The 24,425-nt window shown below is 32.8% G+C and overlaps 2 protein-coding genes across 2 annotated transcripts in view; one reads left to right on the top strand and one right to left on the bottom strand.

Moving 5' to 3' along the window:
- The window catches only part of LOC130902806 (mantle protein-like), a 30,312-nt gene extending 18,847 nt beyond the window's left edge, over positions 1-11,465 (bottom strand). Inside the window, exon 1 of the mRNA XM_057815142.1 lies at positions 11,369-11,465. Coding sequence (XP_057671125.1) covers positions 11,369-11,455 — 87 coding nt within the window. The 5' untranslated portion in view covers positions 11,456-11,465. The remainder of the gene's footprint in view (positions 1-11,368) is intronic.
- The window catches only part of LOC130902798 (E3 ubiquitin-protein ligase MIB1), a 763,066-nt gene that overhangs the window by 684,597 nt on the left and 54,044 nt on the right, over positions 1-24,425 (top strand). The gene's annotated exons all lie outside the window — the stretch shown is intronic.

The raw sequence follows: 24,425 nt of genomic DNA, 5'->3' as shown, positions 1-24,425 counted from the left end.
TAACTTCGGCTCCGGCCATTCTATAGTCAGCCAGGCCTGGCTGAACTCTATGTAACCTTATCTCGGCCATCCCATCCCGTTTATGTAGGTAACCATGCCTGGTCCAGGTTTGCAAACCAAGCGAGGGACATTGTTATCATTCCAGAGTCCCACCAAGTCTGTCCCAATAATGGCTTCCAAGCTAGGGCCACAGTTGCACATACTTGGTCCAAATCTGGGCCTATACTGGGCCCATCGTAAAATTCTATATGGGCAGTACCCTGGCTCTTGGGAATTTAGTCGCTATGGAGCGTTTTTCGGGAGCGGAAATGAAAACGTCGGTCTCTTATCATCATTATTTTGTATTTAACACAAAGATTCGGGGCTGCACCCTCACAAAATGCAGGTAGTGAAAGAATTGAAGCCTTATGAGGCTGGTTAGAATATTTCATTTCCAGCGTTTGCCAACATCTTGCTTTCGGATGAAACTTATTTTTATCTTAATGGACACGTGAACAAGCAAAATTATCGCTACTGGAGTGTAACCAATCACATATATCAGAATCCTCTACACTTGCCTAAAGTAACCGTATGGACTCCGATGTCAACGCGAGGAATTATAAGCACTTATGTTTCTCTCCAGGAAATCAATTTCCCGAACTCGTGGCATATACCTATTAGACTTGTGTGTGTTGGTCCATCCTGCTGGCATAATCTTTAGAAAAGTAAGTTGGTCTCCACGTAGTCTTGATTTAACACCTATGGATTTTTTCCTGTGGGGTTATGTCAAATCTAAAGTTTATGCTAACAAAGCGACATAATTAAAAGAAAATATCCGTCACAAAATGGCAACCATTAAAGAGAATACCTGCCGTCATAAGCAAATTTAGTGCTCGATTAAATGAATGCCGTGAGCGCAACGGTTTATATTTTAACGATGTTATTTTTCATAAATAAATTTTCAAACCATTTATTTTAATATATAACAAACATATCAATGAACTCCGTACTTTTCTTGAAATTATTTTTTTAAATATTAACTCGTATCTTCTCATCTGTCTAACCCTATATCAGTTACTAAATTAATATCTCATCATACATCTGCAGAATATGTTGTAAAATGAGGTGAAGGAAATGGCAAATTTGCACCAACCTATAATACCCCGATGCAATTAATCCAGGAAGTTAAAGGTTCTGAGAACGATGTGCCACAAGCAGACATCGACCACCTCCATTTGTCGATGGTTAGGAGTATATTCAGCTATGGAGTCTTCAAATCCATTATCATTTTTTATGAGTAGACATTTACAAATTTCGTTTCATTATGGATGTAAGATGTAGAAACATGTTACTAACAAGTCTAATGTCACTAAGGATATAATTAATAAAAAATTAAATGTCAGCTTCGCTTATCCTTCAGCTCTGCTAATAATATTAGAAGAAATTACTGTCTTTTGATAATTGACACACAAAAATTAAGAACTGTTTGTCTGTCTTTGATATGTCTTCAATTATAGTACCTAATGCATATATTCAACGTAAGTTCAAGCTGACGCTATAAGAAATTTTTTTGATTGAAACTATCGATTGTCTTTCTACAAGAGTACTAAAAGATACAGCCCGAACTTTATGGTTATTACCTCTTTATTTATGGCTCTGCAGAAATATGGATGGAATTCCTTGGCCTGTGCTACTACGAGGGTCGTTTTTTTTCAACCTCCGATAGGAGGATAGGAGATTGTTACACTTACGGTTACTTTTCGACACAATCACCGAAGAGATTGAGACATTTGTCATATCTGTGGACAAACTTTTCAATAACCTCTTCAAAGAAAGTTGCCGCAATTGTAACCTAACCGTTCAGTAACAATAGAGTACAAAACAGACCTTGAAATTCCTTAGACAAAGCAGTAATGGCGAATCTGCGGTTCTATTTAAACATTCTGCACAACACCATCACTCATGAAGTTTTCCCCATACACACCACTCATTCTCCGATGGATTTCTGCAGCACTATGGCCTTCAGCCTATAGAAAACGAATCACACTTGATGGGAGCATCAATAATGGCGGACATGTTTACGTGGCTGTAGCACAACGCCGATTGACGCAACGTGCGAGAGCTTCGCAGTCGCCTAAAGCGCATGCCCGCTTTCTTCTGTCCACGGCTTTCGTAATAATACTTATTATTGTAGTTATCAATGGCATATTTACATTTATTTTGAATAGGATATTATTATAGGAAGGTAAAGTCGGTTACTGAAAACAATACATTAAAATATTAATTGCAAACGAACAACTGCACTAACATAGTTATATAATCTATCATTGAATGGATTGTTTTATTTTAGAAATTTATTAAACGAAACTGGTTTTCATAACTAAATAATCTGTTAGAAAAACATGCAAAATTAGATTTCAAAGAGAATGTGATACAATATGAATAATCCTCTTTCACTTTTACTGTTGAATTCAAAGATGCCTAGAAAGGAGTGGCGATAAAAGTTCGGGAGAAAATGATATGGAATACAAGAAACAAATCACCAGACACCACGAAATGGAAGAAACTGTGACTTAGAAGGCACACTACAGTTATGAAAAAACGCAACAATGTCTAATATATAGAAGAGTGTTACTGTCACATATATTTTTACGGTTCACTGACAAAAACTTTCTGTTTTTCAATTTTATATTATTTTATTCCAATTTATCTCTATATTTGTCTGGGTGGTTTCGACCGATAACCTGAACCTTTACTCTTTTTTTTTAACAACTATTCTTGTAACTTTTTGTGCTTTGTGCTCCATTTTTGAAAACCGTAGATATTTACTAATGTTACTTTTTCCTTAGTATCCTCATCACGTTCATCTGCTTTCATGACGGTTTTGCCCCATTGTTTTAGTTGCCATACCACGCTAGGGAATTTTTTATTACTCTTAATATATACTCATGTTGTTAGTACAGACAAAATTCTCATCCTAATGTATGTTTGGCTTTTTAATACTTCAAAAGAAGTTCTAGCTCTAATCAGCTCCAAAAATTTTTTCTCGTATCTGAAAACCATTTTGTTTTGTTAATGTTTGCTTTTAAAATGGGCGTATTCAAAAGAATTGAGGATAAAAATACCTATATACACATTCGTGTATGTACGAGACTTAAAGAGAAACTTAAAAATTCATTAAAACACTTATCATAATAATTATAATACTACACAACATTATAATAACCAATACTGAATAAAATATCACCTCTTTAATCTACTGTGAGCTCTTAGCGTATATATGTTCCTGCAATTATTGTAGAACATTGTAGAAACTTTGTGTCTATTAACAGATAACTGCTCCTCTAGAAACTTTTGTCTAGTTACAGTTAGCTTCTTCTTCCAGAATGTAGATCCTAAATTATGGCCATCTAACAATAGATGGGACCACTTATTATATTTCATAGTTTCCGCTACATTAAATTATCACCGACGCCGTTAGATGGCGTACAGCTAATTTGTCGTAGACTCCTACATCTTCGGTTTTCAAGTGTGCGTGCACGAAATGGAAACTTTTACAGGGACAATCTCTACAATCAAAAGGTATCAAAAATGAATTTTTCAATCCATTTTTAATGAAAAGGTACTCTTTGTTTAACTCGATAAAATTCGTGGTTTAGGATATAGATTTTTAGATCGTTGTACATGCTAAGAAAACCGTTCGACATAACGATACATTTTGAAGAAAATTATCATAAATTGTAATTACTTATTGAAAATACTCATAGGAGGTAGTTGGGTAAGCAATGAAATGAAAAAAAAGTTTAATAAATTTGCCAGATTCTGCCTTATAGCGTCACAATAGAAGTTTATTCTATCGATCAATTCGTTCCTTTACCGGTTTTGCATATACCAAGCTTTTAAGATATCCCCCAAAGAATAAATCTATTGTATTTAATTTAGGAGAACGTGGTGGTCATGCGAATGGACCTCCCCGACCAATTCACCTATTAGAACAAATTTTATTAATTGATTTTTAACATTATTTAGAAAGTAAGAGGGGCTCCTTTTTTACACGAACCTGTATTTGCGAATGTTTAAAGATACATCACATAACAAGGGTGTGAATTTATTTTGAAGAAATTCTAATTATCGCTGACCATTCAGATTATTATCAAAAAATATGAACCTACTGAATTATTACCCACTATTTTTGCCAACCCCTTAACACAAAATCGATTTTTGTTCTTTGTTTGAATTGTAATTTATAGTAATTGATACGAGGTTTTATCATCAGCTTCATCAGTTTCCTTGTGCCAGTAATATGATGTTTATTTATCTATTCATTCATTCTCCAAGAAATGTTTTTTGTGTTTCAATACCTCCCGTATGTATTTTCAATAAATAATTACAATTTATGATAATTTTTCCAGAATGTCTCTTTATGGCGAACGGTTTTCTTGGCATATATACATATCTCCTAAACCATAAATTTAAACAAAAAGTACCTTTTTGTTGAAAAATCAATTGAAAAATTCATTTTTGCCATCATTGGATTGTACAAATTGTCCATGTAAAAGTTACTAATTGTTAACCATTGGGCATGAGCCGCCTCTTGCTTTCAGATAATAGTGTAGAATTATTTATTCCGTAAAACACACTACATGACATATGTAATCATCCATTAAAAATCCATAATCTTATAATCTTCGAATGTATAATTTAGATAAAATAAGTTCTGATTTCGCAACTTTGAAGGTCATCTACATAATCCCGAATTTATTGCATCAAGTCCTGGAACACCCTGTATATGAATCTTATTGAAATACATGTTTTAAGGAGGTAGATCACTTCAATTTCAATACTGCATTTTTCAAATTAACTCACCTTCAAGTTGGAATATTTAACGATACTTTTCATTTCCTATCTTTTGGTTTTTGTAACTCAATCTCATTATTTTCGTTTTGTGTCTAACTGATTTTTGATCGTATATTTATTTCTTATTTCCAATACAAATTAATTTTGTAGAAGAAAGTTCAATAATAAAACTGATTTGACTACATAAATTCTTCCAATCCATCTTGTTAGAATGTTTATTTCTGATTTCGTCTCGGGCTAAATGTCATGTCACGTAAGATTTGATTAAATATACTATAATTACTACTACTTGATTTGCAAGGTCTTCGATATTAATTATGTAATGATCAACAAGAACGTACTCTATACAAAACTGCCGGATAACAAGTGAAAGTACAATAAAAACTATTATAAAAAGGAAAGGTAATAAGAGTAGTTTTTGAACTTGAAGCAATGATTTAACTCGAGCATTGATCTTGATATAATTAGTTTTCTTAATTGCTATTAAAAATGTAAATTTTCAATTGATATATTCAATTTCTAACTTTTTATTTTTAATATCAACAGCATGAAGTTGCAAGTTTTTATACTGACGTATCTATAATCGCAATTTCGAATAGAAAGGTCTTATTTGTTAGAGAGCTTTCAATACTGGAATCTGGTTATATGATAATAGTTAATAGTATATAGAATAATTAAAAAAATATCTTTCAAATATTATTGTAATCCACCTATTTTATGTTATTCAATAATAAATATCTTTCGTTCATTAATTTCAACTAAAAATTTTGCTGTTTTTCTAAATAATTTGTTAATTTGATTCAGAACATGAAACTTTTATGATTTCATCATTAAATAGCCATTAACATCTTGTTGGAAAATCTTTTACCACCATTTTTTCAAGTCTGGGAACAGAAAATATTTCGATGGTGCTGAATCTAGCGTGCATGAGGTAGAAATTCAAACTTTAATTTATTAATTTTGGCCCTTGCAATCGCATTGCATTGTATATGTGTGAACTCGTGCATTGTCTTGATGAAACAACACTTTCTTCTTAGCCAAATGCAACCGTTTTTGCTTGATTTCTTAGCTCAAACTTTGCAATAAGTTCGCATTATCTTCGCGGTTGAGAGTTTTTCCTTTTTCAAGATAGGCAATGAAAATTATCCCAAGCGCATCCCAAAAAACCGACGCCATGACCTTGCCTGCAAATACGAGTAGAACGGTCTTTGCCTTATTTGGAGCCGGTTCACCCTTCTCAGTCCCTTGTTTTGATTGTTCTGGTGTGAAGTGAGGGACCCAGGTTTTATCCATGGCTATGAAAGGCCGTAAAATTCGGCTTTATTTCTGTAACATTGCCAAAAATTGGAAACAGACACAGCGTCGTGAAGGACACTGTTTTCGTTCAATTGTGAGTAAATTTGGCACCAATCTTGCGAACAACTTTTTCATGTCCAAATTTTCAGTTAATATGAGATGTACTTCATTTTTTGAAATGCCTATTATGTCTGCTAGCTCGCGCGACTTCAGTCGAAGTTTATCCAGTACCCTTCGTAGGTCGTTTAAACTCTGCTATCCAATATTTTACTGTTAGTAACGAAGGATCACTCTCACCCAGTGTATAATCTAGTTCAGCTTTTATATTGGTTGGACTAATGCCATTCAAATGAAAGTACTGTATCACTTAACGATGTCGTTCACTAGTTATGCCAAACAAATACTAAACCACCGGCGTCTTCAAACTTGATACATATGCTGTATAGATTGTGTACCTTCTAATACAGTGGTATTTTTTAAGAAAATACCGCCATCTCTAGGTCAGACCAGGTACTTCTTGGACCATTCTCGTGTATAGGCAACTACCGTATAGGAGAAAGAAGAATAACTACACACATTGCTAGCGTTACCACTTCTTCCACAATCATGTTTACCAATATAAGTTTTTTTTACCTGCTAAGTTTTCCGTTAGTAGTAAATGTCATTAAAATATCAACACGCCGGAAATTTTAGATAAAGCTAGTTATTCTTACAACTGAATATTAAGGACTATAGAAATATAAAATAAGATACATTCACAGTAAAATCTTTTATGATTGATATTAGAAATCCGAAAACTAAAACTAGAGGTTGATTTTTGAATACAGAAACGTTTTATATCACGTGTCAAAAGTACATGAATTCGCATTTTCCTGCAACGGAAATTCCTTTGTTTATAATTTGCTGAAGTGGAAAGTGCGAAAAATAGGCTGTGGGTAGAACACTCCACGTCAGATTGCTGGATATCTTCTTCAGTTACCAGAACCGAAGCAATGTACTGTTCATTGTTTTTGAAAATCGTCCGCGAGAAGGTGATATGCTGTCATTGAAGCGATTTGGTGTCTGGCAATCTTTTACCGTGACGAATAATATTTGTATCCAACATTCTGAATTTTCTAAATGGAGTGAGATTAACAGATCAACTGTAAATACTGGGTTTTTCCAGAATCGCAGCAAAAAAGGGAGTGGTGTATATGTCCCTTTCTCGTATAATGGCCCCAAAGATCTGTAGCAACGAAGATTCAGGCTAAATATAGTATCGATCAATATTTCTAATCACTTCGAGCCCAAATTAGGACTTGAATTGGTCTTGAATATGTTAAAGTAAGAAAACGGCAGCAGAGAAAGATTCTTCCAATCGTAAAACGATTTTCTCGATAGGTAGGGTAAGGAATTGAAGAAAATGTCCCTAAGCTTAGTCGAATTGATACAGGATTGAAGAAAATAATACAAAAGAAAAAGGAACTTATATCCAGCAATGGAAAATCCAAATTTTTATGATAATTCATTAATATACATATTCACCATGTTTTTACTAATAATATATTCGTTATGAAATTTTTATATTGAAATATTTATAATTATATATAAGAATATTACGTTTTTATTTATATAATTTCCAGATTTTCGTGAAACGCGTGATGAGTAACATCAACCTTACTTTTCTAACGGCTAAAGATCATGTTACTAGTTACTATGTAGACGGGAGGCAACGTGGTCACCAACTTATGACTAAGACGCAAGCTATGTTGCCAGTTTATAAAACTGATTGTACCGAAAAATGATTACATATGTAAATTTGAAGTACATTCCGAATACGTTTAAATTATTTATCAGATCTATTGTTTCATTAATTTTTGTTTAATTCCCTTTATAAGTAGTAAAAGGGATTAAAAATATTGAGGCAAATACAAAATATTGTAGCCACCAATAATTCATTTAACTTTTCCAGGATTGGAATCATACGAAATAATGATAATATCTTTATTATAAGTATTTCAAGATCCAAGAATCCGAAATAAATTTATTTTCCGGCTTTCTATTTGTATCAGGATGAGAATGCCAATTGGACAACATGAATTAAATCGCATTGATTTTTATAGTTTTACTGAACAACTAGTATTCAATACAACTCTGTATATTTTGACTAGCACAGGGTACATAGTAAATAGTGGTACATACGATTTACTTTTGAAATATAATTTTAACTGCGCTCTATTATTTACTATGATTTCAAAGTCATCTTCATTGAACAATAAAACTTTGAAAGGTTGAAAGATGTATTTTGCGATGAAAATCCTTCACGGAGAACTTTGTTTCGCTGGTATAACGAATTTGAAATGAAAAGGAGATTGCTTAGTGATCAGGCAAGTGCTGGTAATCCCTGCTTTCCAAACATTGAATCCGCATCAGTGAATTTAATTTTATATGATCATCTAAATGTGAAAAAAATTGTTACTTGTTAGGTGCCTCATATAGTTAACGAATCCCACGGATTTTTAGTGAGCATTCTAAAAGATGACTGGTTCCAACCTGTTGAGCTCTTGAAGTTTAGGTTATAAAAGCGCATTATTGTAGGTGGTGATTACATCAAACATAAACAAAATCAATTTTCTAAAAATACTTACCTGTTTTTCATACCTTAAAATATATAGCGTAATCTATGTACTAGGTTATACACTTTAATACTGAAAGGTATAGTTTCTATTGGTACTTGTTACTTAAAAGACTATTCTCACCCTTGTATTCATATAGTTAATCTAGTAACTTCAGAAACCTAACAGGTTTCCTCGTATCCTAGAGATTGTATATTTATTCAGCATCAAGTTGAACGGCAGTATTGCATATATTAATTATTTATCAATTTGTCCTCCTAGTCTCGATGTACCTACAGAATACAATAAAATTTTGACAATTCTTCGAAATGTGTGACATCTCTCGCAAAGTGGCAACAATGTATCCAAACACATGCAGAGTAACAGACCGGCCAGCAGTGAAATTCCTGTATCTAAAATTAACACCCTTCACATGAGAGTTCGAGTTCATTGTAAATACCAACGCGTGCGCATCTAAATATAACCAACTTAAGTATCATATTGAATGTCAGCCTCGTCTAGTTAAAGGAATATTATTACTTTTATTGAGATTTTTAGTAAATGCTCTAAAGAGGTCAGTAACATTGCGAGCAAACGTCAATCTGTGCAGATGTTACGTCTAATTTAATTTAGATTTGTGGAATTACTTATAATAACGCAATTTTGTGAAATAAATCAGTTTAATGTATATATTTCAAGAGAATCAGTATTCTAGTCCTAGAATTCCGACAGAATGGGATGATTTTTTTGTTATTTGTATAGTTGAATGGAAATGTATGAATCAAAAAGCATATTAACTGTAATTGTAATTTAAAACGTTTATAATTTATACAATTCTTGTACTAATATCAATAACATTTACAACTAGTTTTATGTTGTGAAGATTTTTCCTTTTTTTCCTTCCATAGAGAAAGGATAAATTTCTGTCTCTCTCTCTCTGCTAATTCTCTGTGTCATAAGAGTCGTGACATCTTCGGTCTCTATCGCTTTTTTTTATTGCCTGCTTCCTCGATACAGGCTTGTGAGCTGATACGTGAAGGGGTTGATATACTTCAGCCATCACTATAAGCTTGTTTGTATTGTCATCTCGCCTTCTAGCTACATGTCCAAAATATTACAATACTCCATGCATAATGATGATAGTCTTTTGATTATGCTTAACTCTTTCAGTATCAATTGATTAGCTTTCTTCATAGACCAAGGAATTCCAAACAATCTGCTGCAGCACCACATTTCAAGTGAATCAATATATTTGGGATTCTTAGCTCTAAGTGTCCACGATTCTAGGCCTCATGAGAATATTGAGAAGATCAAGGTTCGGACCAGATTAATTTTAGTGAGCTTTTCCATATTTTAGTAAGTTTCAGCATCGCACTCTTGACCAAAGCTATTCTTCTTGTAACTTAGTCAACCCATTCTCCTAGGTTGCTTATTAATGACCCCAGATATGTAAAACTGTTTACCCTTTTGAGATTGCCTCGTTTACTAAGTTAGGCGTATCCACTATCATTAGTTTTGTATTGGTTATTGTTAGACCAAACTGTCCACTCTCCCATTCATCTAGAGAATTCCTCATTATAGCTTCGCCATGTTGAAACAGATGTTAAATAGTGTAGGGGATGAAACACACCCTTATCTATAACTCTTTGTGGGTGGAATTGTAATAATCATCAATGTTACACTATATTGATGTATAAGAAATGCAACAAAACGATACTTTGGTGATTGAAGATCAAAAGCCAGCGCAAAACAACCACGTCTATAAGAATAGTAAAAAAAAAATTTGTATGAATCCATTGGAGCGTAAAATACTTAGCCTGATGTAAATCCGAGCAAAAGATGCACATCAAACGACTAACAATGCATGTCTGTAAAGTAAGAGCTCCGGAATCACAGAAAAATATATTTTATTGGGAGTCTGGAAATGCAAGCACGGAAAAATCGATTTTTGGACGTGTAATGAACGATACTTTTTATAATACTTATCTGAAAACTACGCAAAAAAGGAAAAGACTTAAATTTAGAACATTTTATTTTGAAAGTAATCATAATACATCGTAATGGCACCAAACATGATTAACATTTCTATAGCAACGATACATTTATTAACGGCATTGTTTTATCTTTTGTCAGTTCAATTCATGTCAGTTTTGAAAGATGGTCTCGGGAGAAAATCCAGATAACCCTAAAAATATACTAGAGCCAGCGGAACAAGCCAGTGCTGATTTGTTACAAGCAAAATCCAGTTCGATCAACAAAAGTTGAAACTGTAAATATTCTTTTAGTTGTTCAAAAGCCAAGATTATGAAATCTGCCACGTTATGTGTCAGTTCTTAATGCTAGGGAGTTGTTTAACTATAAAAGAAAGTGCTGGCAATACATAATATATAAAAACTATTGTTTTTTTAGGCGTCAGGACATTTTAGTGTTTGGGATCTTAGGTAGATGATTTAATAAGTTCGAGTTTAGTCGATGCGAGATGAAAAAATCAGTTTTACTTTCACCAATGAGGGATGTACATTTGAGCCCTGTGCACTTTACCGTTTATTTACAGATCTATGGCCTAAAAATATGAGCAGCAGAAGATTATTTGTTGCATACCGCAATCGTAGGTGTTACGCCTAACATGTTGGATGACATACCATCAGCGCTGTCTCGAAACTTGTTGCAAAATACTTGAAATTGAAATATCCTGAAGAATATGGTCCAAGGCGTTCTTCGGCAACCATGTTGGTAGAAAGCGATGCTTGGTTGTTCATTCTGAAAAGACACAGAGGATGGCGTTCTTCCAACGTAGCAAAAGGATTCATTGAAGAATACATACAAAAAATGGAAGTATCACAAAAAATTTTCCATCAGGAAAATCAAAACATCTGCGAGCCGTCTGCTCAACATATTTAGTTCTAAAGAATGAAATACCGAAGGGACTAAACTTTTGCAATAATAAAAATTGTACAATAAATGTTACTATTAATACTATGATTCCTAAATATACTAATTATGTTGTTGTTTTCAGAAAACTGTTGTCAATAAATGTTTTTCTTATAATTATTTTCATTTGTATTTTTTTATTATAGCGCTTGGAAAAAAATCGGAAATCTGGATAATTTTCCTTAAAGAAAGTGCTCTGTAGTTTTCAAGCAGAGTGCTGCTCTATAAGGGCTCATTAAGAGGTATGAAAAATCATGTTTTATGGTGAGAGTGCTCTGAAGACTGTGCCAGGTAGGATTCTACCTAAAATGAAGCTCTTTGATTATTTATCAAGGGAAGATTGGAATTACATGGACGGAAAGACCAGGATCGAAGACCTAGGCAACGACGCGCAGAGTAATCAATTCTGATCTGATTTAGAGTGCTTCCAGAGTACCGTGGAATGCTAGCAGTCTCACTCCAAAACGGCACAGAACTATCATTCTCGCAGCATTCCCACAAAACGTTATTATCCACTTCTTATTCTCGAAAATGAAAAGTTCAAGTCATTACAGCAAAGTAATGGGAATTATGTTTCTGTGATCCCAGAAATCTTACTTTTCAAACATTAACAATGCTGACGACATGCAAACACTAGTTTATGGTGGAGAGTTATCACTAATAAAATAACTGAAAGGACATAAATGAATAATGAAGAATTTGAACTCGAGAATTTATTTTCAAATTGCATCAACACATTCCAGTGTTAAATTTCAATTATCTATTGAGAGGCGGCACCACACGTTGCACTTTTGTTAGTTGTCGTCGGATTTGCTTTCGATAAGACCCAAACTGAATTTGAGCGTCGACGTTATACTTTTCCCAATAACTCGAAAAGTTTCGAGGCGTTAAAATATTTCGCGTTAGTGGCTATCATATTAAAAAACTTTCTTACGTTTCGAACACCAAGCCGCCCTATGCCCGGCGAGTAAGCCCCGAACAAACTCTAATTGGAAATTTCATGTATGACTGCCTCTAATTTGATTGATAATTTATGTCATGTCATTCCGAAAGTTATTTTCATTTTGTAAATCGCACGGATGCATTTACCTTCGCGACCTATCTGCCTCTAACCGCCGTCTCTTTTATAAATACCAGAATTTCGATACATAATCTTTTTCTTTTTATAGCGTCGTCAAATAGTTATCGATATTGACTGCAAGTATTTTAATTAAATTTGATCATTGATAATATGATAATTGATAATATCACAAGCAATATTTGATTATACTTAATGATGAAGTTAATATAATCGAAATATATGAAGGCTGATCCCTTTGCGCCGCCGCAATAAAATATTAAACAATTAGGAGGGCTGCTACTTAAATTTTGAGATTGACAAATAAAAACAAATAATTATAATTGTATATAGCTTTATAGTTTCTCAAAATATTTTTCATAAAGATCCATTCCGATTGAGGCAACTCCAAAACATGTGATTTTAACCACTTCTTCTGGTGAAGAAAAACGTTGACAATTTATTTTTGATCTGAACTGATGTGTGAGAACAATTTTGGTACACAAATGCAGGTATATCATTCCGAATTTATCGTTCTACGTTGCTCTAATGGAACGGTGGTGACATGTCCAGTTATTCCGAAAAAACAGACGACCATTTGCTTAGAAGAGCTTTGTTGGATTTGCATAGATACATGATTCGTTGCCTCTCATGATATTATAGATGTCTAAAGTAACCACAATGTAACCATAATGTGGCTGCCAGGCCACCAGTGTATATCAGGCAATAATCAAGAAGACAGCATTGTTTAGTAATGGCAATTACATAGTATTTGGGACCAGAGCGCTAATAAAGGCCTCATGGAATGTCACATAAATAACGAACTGAACGGATAACTAAATAAATATATTGAGTTTTACTAAAGAAACACGCCAGGAACTAGAAAATTAAAAAAAATCATAACTATATCACATATGTCTAGAAGCGACATTAAACTGGTGGTCGATCGGTCAATTTTTACCTTATGACGATAGGCATGGCAGAGGAGGACGATTGCAGATTCTGCAAGCAAGCCATAGGAACAGCAGAACATCTAGTTGCGACTGTTCTAACACATTGTATCAAACAGCTTAGGTATCTCGAATCAGTAGTGCTAACAACTTGTGAAATGGGACATAAAACCCCAAAAAATAGCCACATTTAGGAGGAGGGCACGAGTACGATTTCCGTGGCGCCTGGATTGATATGCCATTTTGTGAACCGACCCAAAATAAGTCAAAAACGATGAATAAAATTTTTCGATATCTTGCTTCGTTTTCGAGATATCGATACTTGAAGTTGGAAAAATTTATTTTTATTTAATATTTGTCTATATCAATCTAACTTAACCTAACCTAACCCGACTTAACCTTCTCGTGGTGCACTTTGAGTGCAAAAAGTTCAAAAATCGTGAACTTTTCACAGCCAAAATTGTCTAAAATATATTTTCTTCGCGTGAGGATTATTTTAGTTTTATTTTATTATTATAAATAAATAAAACATCAAATTATTCATGTATTTATCGTGTGTTAAGTTATATTATCAGGGTAAATAATATAAAAATTAAATAAAAAATCTTTTGTTTATTGAATTACAAGATTAATATTGAATTTGAAGTGATAAAATATTCATTTGAAACGAAGTATTGTACGCCATCTGTTCAATAAAGCGAATTTTAAACTAACGGTTGATTATAACTTTAAGTATCGAAAACGAAGCGAGATATTAAAAAAATTTCATTCTTCATTTGCGATTTATTTTGACCTAATTAAGCCAAATCCGCTGTTAAATCGTGGCGACACGGAAATCGTCCTCTCCCCAGGAGGAGTATACGTATTTTGGAAGCAGAACAATGAGATGCACAGTCTTGTACAAAATATCTTCTGGCTATAGAAGTGTAGAGTGGTCGAGAAGCCAGAAAGATTTTCTAAATAATCTACATACTTAAATAAGATATTAAATGTTTATTTTATTTATATTTTAGTTCTCAGTTTTTAACAGCGGTACCATATAGAAAAGTTTTTCCTCATCTATTTTATTTTTGGTGTGAATTGGTGCATTACAGAAAACAATTGGCCTTAACATATTGCTTTTTCAAACAGTAAAAATATGAATTTTAATCAAAATTATCAATTTCGATAATAACATTAACATTTAGAAAACTTATTTATATTCTAAATTCCAGCGCAATACTACTATCTCATTTTCAGCTTAGGCGGCACCTTTATTATTTTATCTTTTTATAGAAATACTTGGTCCAATTTATCATTCATATTATGATATCGACACATTTACTAGTCTTTGTAAGTAATATTAATATTTCACTTTGTAAGCGAAAAACGAAATTTAAAAATTGTAGAATAAATCATTGATTGATCATGTTTTTGAATGGTTTTTGTTATTTTTAATTTTTTTTGTGCCATCTCTTGGAAGGTCGGCAACGAGATCTCTTTAAGTTGGTTTTTCATCCTTTACCCATTTAGCCCATTGATCTTCTATCATTCTGTCGACGTGCTCTCTCCAATATCGTCGTCTCGATCTCGAGAATCGTACTATATACTGAATATTCAGATCTTCTCTTATAGAATGGACTGTGATTTCAAATGGATTGAATAAAAATTGTTTTCTAAGTCTGAAGAACATTTTGTTAAATATCGAAAATAAGAGCAGTTGATCAAAATTTCTACTTTCTATCACCTTCTGTAGGCACATAGTTGTATAATTTAGAGGTATGGCAACATTCAAATAACAATTACTAGAAATTCACAAATTCTCTAGTAAATGTATAATAAAAGATTTTCTGTATGATACAGACTCTTTGAAACTCATTGTACATACATAGTTAACAGTTTTAACAGTTTTATTTTAAAGAATCGTGGCAATATTATCGATGTGACAACTCCGCATAAAATAACCAGAAGTCTTCGAATACAGGAGGTAGTGACTGATATATAAATATGTTGTCCAGATGTTATGATTTTTACAAGAGACTAGACGATTTGTTGTCTGTTGTCTGTTCATGTTACGCCAAGTATAACAATTTACCAGTAATTCTTATCGGCTCTGCCTCAGGCATTTATAACCATAATAAAAATTTATGGCAAAGTTTTTGCAGAAAGAATTCAGCTCGACTAAAATTGTTCGAGAATTACAGTTTAAATTCACAGTTGAAACACGATTGACGTCCAATGATCTGATTAAACTTGATTACAGAATATTATTTACATTTACTGTTGAAATTATGAATGTTTGTTTTGCTTGTTTTTCCATAAATTCTGAATTACAGATGGAAATCAATAACTAATTTGTAGATCCATTGAAAGGGGCTTTAGCTTTGGAAAAATACACTGTTCTGTACTTGTAGAAGTAAAATAAATGAATTTTAAACAATATAGGTAAACACATTGCTATAAAGAATGTCACATATATTATTTTCCACTAGTTTCACAGCACTTGCAATGTACTCAGTTATTTGATAAAGGAAAATATTAACTAAACAGAAAATATGGTGTCCTTTTTATGATATATTCTAAGGTACAGGCGGTCCATAAGTTCTTAGCCTAAGGTAGAAAGAAAGGTCATAAATAAAAATAAATTATCATATTTAAATGATCATGCAGGATCTTCAGAACACTTGTTTTGGAAATACTGGGCCGTGCTCGAATTTCCTTTGTTTTCAGGCGTCGATCTCTTAGAACAGATTCTTTTCCCCAGCGAAACAACTTAGACCAACATTCAATTGTTGAAAATGGTTTGGAGACAGACATCCCATTTGAAATGGTTATCAATGAACAGCAATCATGAGTCAATTAAGATCTTCCGCAAGCTAGGAATGCATATCTTTGGTATAAATATAGTTCGAAGCTAGCGCAAGGATCTGGATTGAGTATATTTGCTAGCAATAAACATATATAAGTGTTTGGATAGATTCACATTCTCTTCGACAGTTAAGCGACTTTGAAGGCTATTGAGTGCATGTTCAAGCTAGCGTGCGAATTCAAACAAACTCTAAAAGCACTAGCTAACAAAAACAAAGTAACTTCAATGTGGCTACCGGCCAACCAAGGTATACCAGGCAATAAGGAAGCAGGCAGCTGTTTCAAATATTCAAAATCCAGCGAAACAATGGTTTGTGTTTTATGGACAGAGAAGGCTTCTTTACGATCTGAATAAGTCTCCAATTAATATATGAAATGTAATACTGGAAATTGTTCCAAGTTTCGTTTAATAAATGTAAGATACTATTTTACATATGGGGTCAGAAGAAGGATGGATACCTGAATGTCCGCTTTCAATAGCTAAGAATATAAGAATATTTCGGATTTCAGTCTGAATTATCACTGCGATACAACCACGGTAGTCTTCCAATATTGATTTTAAAATAAATTTATGCCGAATACACCCCCGATTAGCTGTATTGTGTATAGATAATGCATCATTTCATTGTTGTCAAAAAAAATTCCAAGTTCCAGTAGTAGGAAAAGTGAAATACAAGACTTTTTGTGTGAACGTGAAATATATTTTCACGAAAGTTATAATGTTCAATAATTGTTAGAATCTGTAAGCAGATATAATTTTTTAAAGGAATACGTTTGTTAGAAAATTTAATCCAATAGAGTTGATATGGCATAAATTAAAGTGTAATGCACGTGCTCACAAAAAGACACTTACTTTAAATAGTAGTGTGATCCAGTTCATAAAGACGCAGGCTAAAAATGTAACCGCCAAAAACTGGAGAAACTTTATTCAACACGTGAAAAAACTTGAGATCTCATAAGAGATGTATGAACACAAATATAAACAAAATGTAATATATGTATTTATTTATAACAAATTTATTATTAAAATTCACAGATCTATCTCATTAAAATTTCAAACCCAACGATGTAAATCAAATATAACCCTTATTGAAATCAAATAAATTTTATAAAATTCAAATTTCTCTTTTAACTATAAGGAAAATGCCAGGTATTAAAATATAATCGTGCGGTCCTGCACAACGCCCTTGCATATAAATATTTTATATAGGTTTGGGTAGTAAAGACACGTTCTTAGATTTGAAGAATACTATAAATAAAATTATTACCAATCTTTTGAAGGTTTTGGCTGGGCAAAATGTTTTGACGTAATGACCAAACTTTTACTAAATGACATTTGTTACTGTATCTGTTGTCTCATTCGCATTAAGAACAACAATATTTTGTGAAGCCACTCTGCAGTCCTGCGAGCAGTGTAACAACTTTGAGATCAGCAAAGATTTCCCATTTATGATCTTATATACGCATGTATGGTATATTTCTTTCATATTTACGGTATAACGGAAGCTGATGGCCGTCCGCTTCCATTGAACAATGAAATTGCTTCTAGACATGTACTCAAAGAGTCAATAAATTGGTAAACCTGGAATATCATGATAGTAATTAATACATTTTCCATAATTTTCACGTCTTGTCAAAGATTCCACTGCTCCAAACAAGATCCAAGCAGTTGTGCTTTTGTTCTGAAAAGATCTAAAATGTCTTCCTGAGAAATAAAATGCGACTGTTAGCTGCTGTTGCATTCAAAAACGTCTCCGAAACTTGGACCGAATTTTGGCTTACTTGTTTCCTTCTGTTCTGTACTTGAATTTATTTACATTGAAAAATCCGAATTTGTCTATTTAATGATTACTGTAAACCTCATTCTATTGATCGATTTTTAATCTACTTCACTCAATTTGATACCTTTCTTTAGACACAATACAAAGCAGGTATCATGTAATATATACATTTTAAGTTCTTGCTTTCATTTTGTGTTCATTTTATAAATTATATTGACGATAAAGTTGGAAAGCTTAAATTAGTACTAATGGGAAATGTTTTCTTTGATCTCAAATTGTATGAAACACTTCTTTGAAAATAATTATATTCTCCATACAAAATGAAATTTATTTTGTCAAATCTTCTTACATCGATATGAAAGAAGTGGTATACGTTATTATGAATAGAAATTGAAACTGAGTCTTTTTTGCAGCAATTTTCGAGATGTTCCATTGGATTATTCATTCCATTACTTTGAACAGTGAAAATTTCGTAATGTATGAGCTGATATGAACTGATATGAATGTGTTTGTTTGCATATATCATTTCTAATTCAATTATGTTTAGAACATTAACGAATTATTAGATTACATAGCCGTTGTTAGTAAATCTGATGTCAATGTCAATGTCAACTTTATCGAAATGTGGTGAGTGCTGGGGAGTGTGGCAAATATATGTTGCTTTACTGAAACTTGAAGTACAATCGACCAAAACGATGGCTAATCTGCTTGGGTACCACAGGGGCAATGTTGTCGCTGTTAAATCGGCATCCCCTTCTCCATATAGTGGAAAAAGAAGTATCGTATCTAGAGGCGCCAGCATGGTAAAACAAATAAAAAAATTGAACTTAAGAAATCTGACAGGTCACCTAAAGTTTCTAGAATTGTTAAAGCAAGAAAGCGGCAATCAATGAACAGCAATCATGACTCAATCAAGATATTCCGCAAGCTAGATTGCATCCTTTTGATATAAATATGGTTCGAAGCTAGCCCAAGGAGCTGGATTGAGTATTTTTGGACCAAAATGCAAGCTCACCATATCAATAGGAAAAGCTATTTTTTAATTTAATTTTAAGTATATTTGCTATCAATAAACATATACGCTCAGTAGTGTTTGGATATATTCACATTCGATAGCTAAACGATTTTGAAGGATATTGAGTGCATGTTCCAGCTAGCGTGCAAAAACATCCTAAAAGCACTAGCTAACGAAAACAAAGTAACTTTAATATGGCTACCAGCCAACCAAGGTATACCAGGCAATAAGGAAGCAGACAGCTGTAATGGTTATTAATTCCGAAGGTCATAAAAAGTATTATGAATTCAGTTGAACCGACGCGAGGACAAGATTGATAGAACTCAAGATTAAGTTCATGATATTTTAAAGCTAGTTTAGGTATTTATGTAATCATACAATCTGAATAATTGAACGATTGTGTGAATTGCTTAGTTATTAGTCATATAAAATAGTTGTATATTATAGTTATATACTGTAGTAGTATCCAGTGGTATATAGAAATGTGTATACAATTGTGTATAATTGTATGTAGAAGTAATGTGGATAGAAATTGTATTTAATGTAATTATAAACCCAGTGATCCAGAAGAAGTCGTTCATTTCCCAACCTGTATTCCCTGGTTGGTGTAAGTCTTTATTTACATTAATCATCGGAGTCGCCATAAGACGAAAGCGTTTTCCTTCAGCGTAACCATATACCACATGGCGATCCTGTTTGTCAAAAAGAGTCAACGGCCCCATATTAAGGACCAGAACCCCTCTGTGGTCATAAAAAAATATTTATAACCATATGATCTAACTAATATTATCTGCGCATATAAATTTAATACAATTACCAACGAAATCTCAATGTATTTCGGAAAATTGGCATGATGTACTAAAAACATATTAAGATTTTTGTACAGACGATAGAAGTATATAATATTATTGTACAAAAACAGAACCTTTTGTTATAATTTGAAAATCTTGTATCAATCCATTCGTATCTATTCGATAGAAACAAATCTTCGTTGGGGCATAATTTTTTAGTTTAGTTATTGTTTCAATAGTCTAATATTTTAGCCATGTTCAATCTGCAGCTGCAGCCTCCTGACATTTCCCTCGTTCCTGACTGCCCATGTTTTGCTATTTGATACCAGTTCTTCTTTTCTGATATTATTACCTTATCTTACATTTCGCCGCATGGTCTTTGCACACCTCTTAAGTACCATTATATTATCCTTATGATCCACTTATTGTCGGTCCTGTCCTTCCCATTGCCACTTGAGAAATTTGATTCTGAAAATTGCTTTTGTTACTTGGTTCGATCTCTAATCCACTCGATTGATTCTCTTTGTTATGCCTAGCATACATCGCTCTATAGAGCTTTGCGTAACCTGTTTCATTCACAGCCATATGTCGTGAGTAATAATATCAGCCAATAGAAAAGTTTCTTTTTTTTGGCGGGTTGGAATTTCGGTCTTCAGAGAGAATTTAGAGCTTTCAACAACGTGTCCATATATCGTCGTGGGATTCAAAATAATACTACATTGAAACTAGTTAAGTGTATACGGATTCTGAAATCACCCTTCGGAGAGGTGACCTTCGAGCGACACTTACTGATTTCCATTGCTATTCAAATAAATACTATCTACCTGACATTTTAACTGACCTATTTCTTATTGCCTTTAGAATATTTAAAATAATTAAAATCTACTCTCATTCTTTATTTGGAATATACAATTTGATCTAGACATATGAATCCTTTTAAGTATCTCTTTATCCACTCGTGGAATAATGGAAATAATTTATTTCGCTTCAATCTTCAAGCAATGACCTTTAACCTATTCATTATTAATATCAATAGACATTTCGTTATGTTATTCTTTGTTTCCATCGATAATAATCTCATAGTTGCTTGTATCATCGAAGTTTCAGATAAATCTCTAGAATCTTTAGAGTCTCTGGTTGATTCTATCAGTTTTTAAAGAATTTTGGATTTTTTTCTGTGAATCAATTCGATATTTAATCCTGGATATAACTGTCTTTTAAAGTTGCTGATTCTTAATGAGTGTTAATAAAACTTGTTTTAGATAAATTTTATTCATGTAAGACAATTAAATATTCTTGCATGAATAAAATACTATCTAAAACCTCTACGTTAAGAATTTAATTCTAAATTTTGCACACTTTCTCAATCTAATTCAAAAGCGAATGTGTTAACGGTGCATTTTTCACTTTATGTGATAATGGACTATTATTATTTTATAAAGACATCTTGTAAAAGTCTATCATTTATTTTCAAATATATTCTAAACCAATTATTCATGAGTTGTTTACCAGGAGAAAGTTTTTATATGATTCATACAACACCTGATATTTAATAAAAATGGAAGATCAAGGACAAATGTACAAGACATTTGTTTTTCTCCTAGACCTTTTCGTTCACTAGATTTTATCTAAATATATATGTATAATTATGTCTTCAAAAATGATTTTTTCGGAACAATAACTTATTAAAAAGAACAACTATTAGGTGAAATGAGTACAAAAAAAACTAAATACGCGATACCAAGTCCAAAACCAGGGCTAAAAATTATTAAACCCACCAAGATGAAGATTGAACAAGCATGACCAAGACTCTACTAGTTTTGATATTGTTCTTGTGTTGTGGTCAAGATTATTTAAAAACCTTCTTCTATAACGATGGAATTTTCTATTGAGAATTTGTTTTTCTGGGTCAAACCGAGAACGCCGGATTTACGAGAAAGTTTTGAAAACTGTTCGTCTGCAATCCGCGTGTGCCAATTCATGGCTCAGCGTGGCGTAACTGTTATCGCTCATCCACCTTACTCTCCTAACTTCCGGACTTCATACAATTTTCTCGCATGAAGCAAGTCCTAAAAAGAACGTATCTATCATTGAGGTGATGTCTGCTCTGAGATCAATATTGATTTGACAGTTTTCAGCTTTATAAAAGTTGTGTTGTGTACAATGGTGATTACCTCGGAGGACAATGAAGGTTACTTATTTGGTTTTTTCCTCGTATTCCTCGTATTATCAAAATGCATAATGTATAATTATTTATCTAGAAGACGACATCAGTTGACCTTGTGATTAGATTAGTAATTAATATACTTAACTTTATGATATCACATACTTGTGCAGATCTTGAGGGCGCCTCTGTTTAATAAAATATTTCGAATATCAAAATTTTGGCGAGGGGGCGATTATTGAATGTCCAGGAATGAGCTTAGAATACATGAAATCGACGGTTCGAGCATAACATTCGGTATAGCATCGTCGCGAGAATCGAGTAATTGTTAACTAATGAATAGTACAGATAAATTAGTGTCGAGAGAATATAACGTGTGTTTTAAATTTACAAAATATGTCAGGAAGAAGTTAAACTTGAATGACGTTTGTCTGAAACAATAGCTCAAGTCGTAGACAAAATTCGAATACAACAAAGATGGGTAACATCAAACCGCGACAACACAAATCATATAACTACTATTAAAGATAGAACTTTGTTCATTTGAAGTAGGTGACTTTAATTATTATTAGTACTAGCACGTCGTTTCTATATATCTAAACACAACACTCAAATACTATTATTAAAATAATGAGTTAGGTTGACATTGACATAAACTACAGCACAAAATAATCATTTGTTCTAACTTAATCGTTGAATTTTTTAGAGAATCAACGAGAATACACTGGGATCAAACTTAATAGTTCATCAAGTTTAATCGACCATAGCGCTATTGAGCTAGAACTTACTTAAAGCGTGTGAACCCTATTAGTTTTACCGCACTTACGAGCATTTTCTGTTGGTTTTGCACGCGTATCGGGAAAGGAGTTTGTTCAAAAGTGTTATTTTATCGGAACTTCAGTAGCACGTAGCAAAAATATAGAAATAAAGATGTGATTGTTTGAAATACGCTCCTGTCTCACATACAATACACAATTGGCAAAAATATTTTTATTTTTGATAGTCTTCATTAAGGTTAACATGACAGGGTGCGTTATCCTGATGCAAGAAATCACCTTCACCCACCTACTCACTTAATTTTGAAATTAAATTAACATAATAAGCAACTTTTTTAGGTAATCTATTAAACTTATGCCTTCAGAATTCTAAAATACGTCGCATGAATTATTTCTATTTTTTTGTGTTGTGGTCGAATCATTTATAGACAAGTATTTAAACCCTGCGCGTCGTTCGACACGATTCACTTTGATTCCGAGATGTAAATCACTCGAATTCAGGCTTGTACTGTAAGCAAGGCTTAACAGGTTCAGAATTGTCATTCAGAATGGGTTACAATGTGATAAATAATTGTTTTGATCTATAAATAGGTATCACAGGCTCATACAACTAATATGAAGATCACAATATTGACTGATTCCACAATCGAAGAAAAATGAAATGGGAATGGGCGATGATGCCTTTTCAAAAATAGAAGAGAAACCTGGTATACCAAAAAAAATAATCTCCTATCACCAGATATTGCCAACTCAATTTTTAATGAGAGTGTGTGACACATTACTGAGTCTTGTTCCTTTAAATGGTTCTGACCATCCAGATGAAACTCATTAAGTGTTTGTTCCGTTTCTCGTCAATTCCAAATCCTGGTTCTTTTCAAAAGAAATTGTTAATACTTCTTGGATTATTGGATAGAAATGTTTATTAGTTTATTTAAACGTGAAGATTCATTTATATAGGAACAAATAGCGTTTATGTAAAAAATTTTATTTAAAATGTATTGGAATGGTATCTACTAAATGCTAGTAATATTTCGACCCATAAATACGAAATAATATGAAAATTGCGGATGTTCTATTTTAGATGCTATGGAATGATTAGTGAATTGGGATTCTGAAAAGTAATCATCCTCTACACTGGAACAAAATAAGAGATTATGTGCCTCCGGTTTCCTCGTTGCTTTCTCATTGGTGGAACAGTAAGGGAAGCTTAGGTATTGCAAATGAATTGGAATTCATTAAATTTAATAACGCCGTAATATGTCCGTCATTGATCGTAGTTTTGTATACTCTGTGTTCATAAAAAAGTTTTATGTTTAATACACCAACTTTTTTAATAAAGTTTAGGATAATTTTGAAAAGCAGGGAAGCAAAATATTAATGGATCAAA

This window comes from Diorhabda carinulata, chromosome 2, assembly GCF_026250575.1.
Source record: "Diorhabda carinulata isolate Delta chromosome 2, icDioCari1.1, whole genome shotgun sequence".
NCBI classification, from domain to species: Eukaryota; Metazoa; Arthropoda; class Insecta; order Coleoptera; family Chrysomelidae; genus Diorhabda; species Diorhabda carinulata.
The sequence above is the reverse complement of the archived record's forward strand: the minus strand, read 5'-3'. Positions and strand labels throughout refer to the sequence as shown.